This window comes from Melozone crissalis, unplaced genomic scaffold (genome assembly GCF_028551555.1).
Source record: "Melozone crissalis strain CALT ecotype California unplaced genomic scaffold, PUWL_Pcris_2 ptg000029l_1, whole genome shotgun sequence".
NCBI lineage: Eukaryota > Metazoa > Chordata > Aves > Passeriformes > Passerellidae > Melozone > Melozone crissalis.
The window spans coordinates 14,915,806-14,919,089 of record NW_026535807.1 but is presented as its reverse complement, the minus strand read 5'-3'; the positions used below and the strand labels follow the sequence as shown (position 1 = coordinate 14,919,089).

Genomic DNA, 3,284 nt, shown 5'->3' with positions numbered 1-3,284 from the left:
CCTGTGGTCTCCAGCACCACAGCCAGCACTCCCTCCCCTCCAATTTCCCTGGATTCCCACAGCTGCAGGGAACCACACAGCAAAGCAGCAGACATGTAACAGCCCTTGGAAATTTCACCTTGTTGTAACAGCACCAGGAATTATCACTGAAGTCATGGTACCTGAGAAAGAAAATGTCAGCCCAGTTTTCAAAAGCACCAGGAGGAGCCAGGGACCTGCAAGCCAGTCAGGCTCCCCTGGATCACTACTCACAGGCTTGATGCACAGCTGGTAGCTAAAATACAACTCAAACAAGGCCTCTCCTCAAATTCAGGAGGTGAAGGCTTTGTTACATACAATTTTATTTTAAAAAATGCTGTAACACACATGCCAGTAAGAAAACTGGGTCTTCTGGTTAAAGCACATCAGTCCTTTTTCTGCTGAGCAGCCTGCTGAGCTGCCTGCTTGGCATTGTTGGCCTGCATCTTCTTCAGCCCCTTCTTGTTGTGTTTCTTTGCAAATCTCATGTTCCTCAGAAACTTGGGATCAACCTATAAAAATAAAGGAAAAATAAGCCATGTTGCAGAAGAGACATCTATAAAAACAATTATAGCTCCATATTGTTCCAATTATTCTCAAATGCAGGCTGTGACTGGTTCACACTTCTTTTCTGATTTTTCAACAAGATTATTTTAGTCACCTGCAACCAGGCTTTAATATCCATTTTCCTGAACCACCATAAACAAACAAAAAATCCCAAACCCCATCAATAAACATAAAGAAAGAACAGGATGGGCAAAGCTGCAGGAGATGCAGGACTGAACCCTCACTGAGCTTTGCAGAAGACAAATTTTTACATCACTTCCAAAAGGCTTTGTAGACAGTGACATCTACAAAACAAATAAAATCACAACCCTCCATAACAAAAAATTTACTGTTTTCATTTCATAATGAAATAGAAACAGACCCTGTTGTACCATTTGGATTATCTCAGAAAAAGCAATATACTGTCACTTTTATGTATTTTGCCCAGAAATGCCAATCCCTCTTATTTTGTAAATAAAATTATCTGGATTAGTATGGACAGTAAAACAATATTGAAGGAGAGAGAAGAGGAGGAGAGGAGGAGGAGACCCAGCAGGACTCAAAAGGCAAAGGAACCATTTAACTGGAAAGTGTTTGTTTTACTGGAAACAGCACTCAGTGACAGCCACCGGAACAGGACAGGGACAAAACTGGCCACTGACTAAAATGCAGTTTTATAGACATATAAGGGCAGATTTCATGTGGGTCAGAAATATCCCAGCTGCATGTCAGGCAAGTGAAAGAACTGAACCCCACAGTGGTTCTGACCCCCTGCAACATAGGCATGTCTCCAAAAAAAGTGTCAGTCAAAAAATACAAATTCTGGGGTTTTTTTCACAGTTAAGCCTCAGTGACTCAACAGCCTGGGAATATCATCAGAAATACTCACCCCTTTGAGAGATTCATATCTATGGGTTTTGGGCTTCTTGATGCCATTTCTGTGCCACTTACGGGCTGTGTGGAAAACGAGACAATTACTTAAATTCCAGTTTCTGCTATTTTTTTATTATTTAGCAGCTGCATTAGTTTCTAAGTGTACCTGACAATCAAAATGATGTGGAATAGACAATTTCCAGACCCTTCCTCTCCGAACTACATTTCAATTAAAAACACATCTCTATGCTCATCCCTTTGCATGGGCTTCCAAGCCAAAGATTTCAGGCAGCTCATTAACTAATGACACCCTGACAGCACCACCTCACTCATTAATAAACTGAAGCCCTTGTGGTCAATGTCACAGGGCACTGTCACTCACTGTGCAGGACCAAGCAGAACCCATCTGTGACCTCTGCTAATCACAGCACTGATGAAAGACCCCAACCATGAACTATTTCATCACTGTGGCCATCTCTGGATTGCACAGGATCCCAGGATGAAGCTTTTCAGGAACACCACACAATGACAGGATGGCTTGGGTTGGACATAACTTTAAGAACCATCCTGTTCCACCCCCTGCCAAAGGCAAGGACATTTCTCACCAGACCAAGACGCTCCAAGCCCTCTCCTTGGACACTTCCAGGGATGGAGCAGCCACAGCTTGTTTGGACAACCTGTGTCATCATCCTCACAGGGAAGCATTTCTTCCTAATATCCAACCTAAGCCTACTCTGTCAGTGTGAAGCCATTCCCCTGTGTCCTGCCACTGCCTGCTCTTGTGAAAGGTCCCTCTGCCTGTTTAGCTGGTGTGACCACCATGGCATCACTCAGGTTGGAAAAGGCCTCTGAGATCTGAGTCCACCACCACCACCCAGCCAACTCAACTAAGGCACGTTCAGCCTTTCCCTGAACACCTCAAGGTACAGTGACACCACCACCACCTCTCCAGGCAGCCCACTTCAATGTCCAGGCACCCTTCCTATGAAGAAATTCTTCCTAATGTCCAACCCAAACCTCCCCTGGCACAGCTTAAATCTGCATCCTCTCATCCTATTGCTGGTTAGCTGGGATAAGAGGCCGACCACAAGTTTTCCAATATAAAAGCTCCTGTTTTTCTACCTACATATTAATGCTACATTGAGCCAAAACAGGTCCCCACTCTTATCATACTCCTAACCTCCCCCATTGGATCCCTATGCAGCACCACCTTATCTGCCACAAACCCCCGGGCAGGCCGTGCTGCCCTCACCGCGCCGCTCCCGGCCCGGCTACCCCGCCGGGATCCCCGCCCCGCTCACACTGGTTGTGCGTGGTGTGGTTCTTGGACTTGGCCATGGTCGCACCTGCGGGAGAAACACACACGGCTCAGCCGGGCCGGCTCCCGCACAGAGCCCGCCCGTCCCCGAGCCCCGGTTACCGCCCCGCTCCGACAGCCTCGGCCCGGCCCCTCCGCCCGGCCTAGCCCGCGGATGGCGCCGGATGGGCGCGGATGGCGCCGGATGGGCGCGGATGGTGCCGGGGCCGCCCTTACCGGAGCCGCGCTCGCCGCCGCCTCCGGACCGGAAGAGAGAGAGCACCGCGGGGGCTGCCGGGAATCAGGGCCGGGCCGGAACCCCGTGTCCTGCAGTTCCGCCCGGCACTTTTCCCTTTGCCTTCCCGAGTCGCTGCTCTGTGCCCGCACCGCCCCGGCTCCTGCGGCCTCTGTTCCCGCTCCGGCTTCGTGAGGGGCCTGAGGCCGCTCCCGACCTGGGAGGGCCCCGCCGTGGCGGGGCCGCAACACCCAGCGACGTGGCGGACCCGGTCCCGCAGCGACGCGGTTCCCCCAGCAACACGGTTCCCAGCGA

At 50.2% G+C, this 3,284-nt stretch overlaps 1 protein-coding gene across 1 annotated transcript; it reads right to left on the bottom strand.

The window, feature by feature from the left end:
* Positions 1–280: 280 nt before the first annotated feature.
* Positions 281–3,047, bottom strand: RPL29 (ribosomal protein L29). The gene is made up of 4 exons (XM_054281036.1): positions 2,972–3,047; positions 2,739–2,783; positions 1,454–1,518; positions 281–530 (listed from the first exon to the last, which is right to left on the bottom strand). Exons 2-4 carry the CDS (start codon positions 2,773–2,775, stop codon positions 405–407), a joined length of 228 nt encoding a protein of 75 aa, XP_054137011.1. The 5' UTR covers positions 2,776–2,783; positions 2,972–3,047; the 3' UTR covers positions 281–404.
* Between the last annotated feature and the right edge of the window lie 237 nt (positions 3,048–3,284).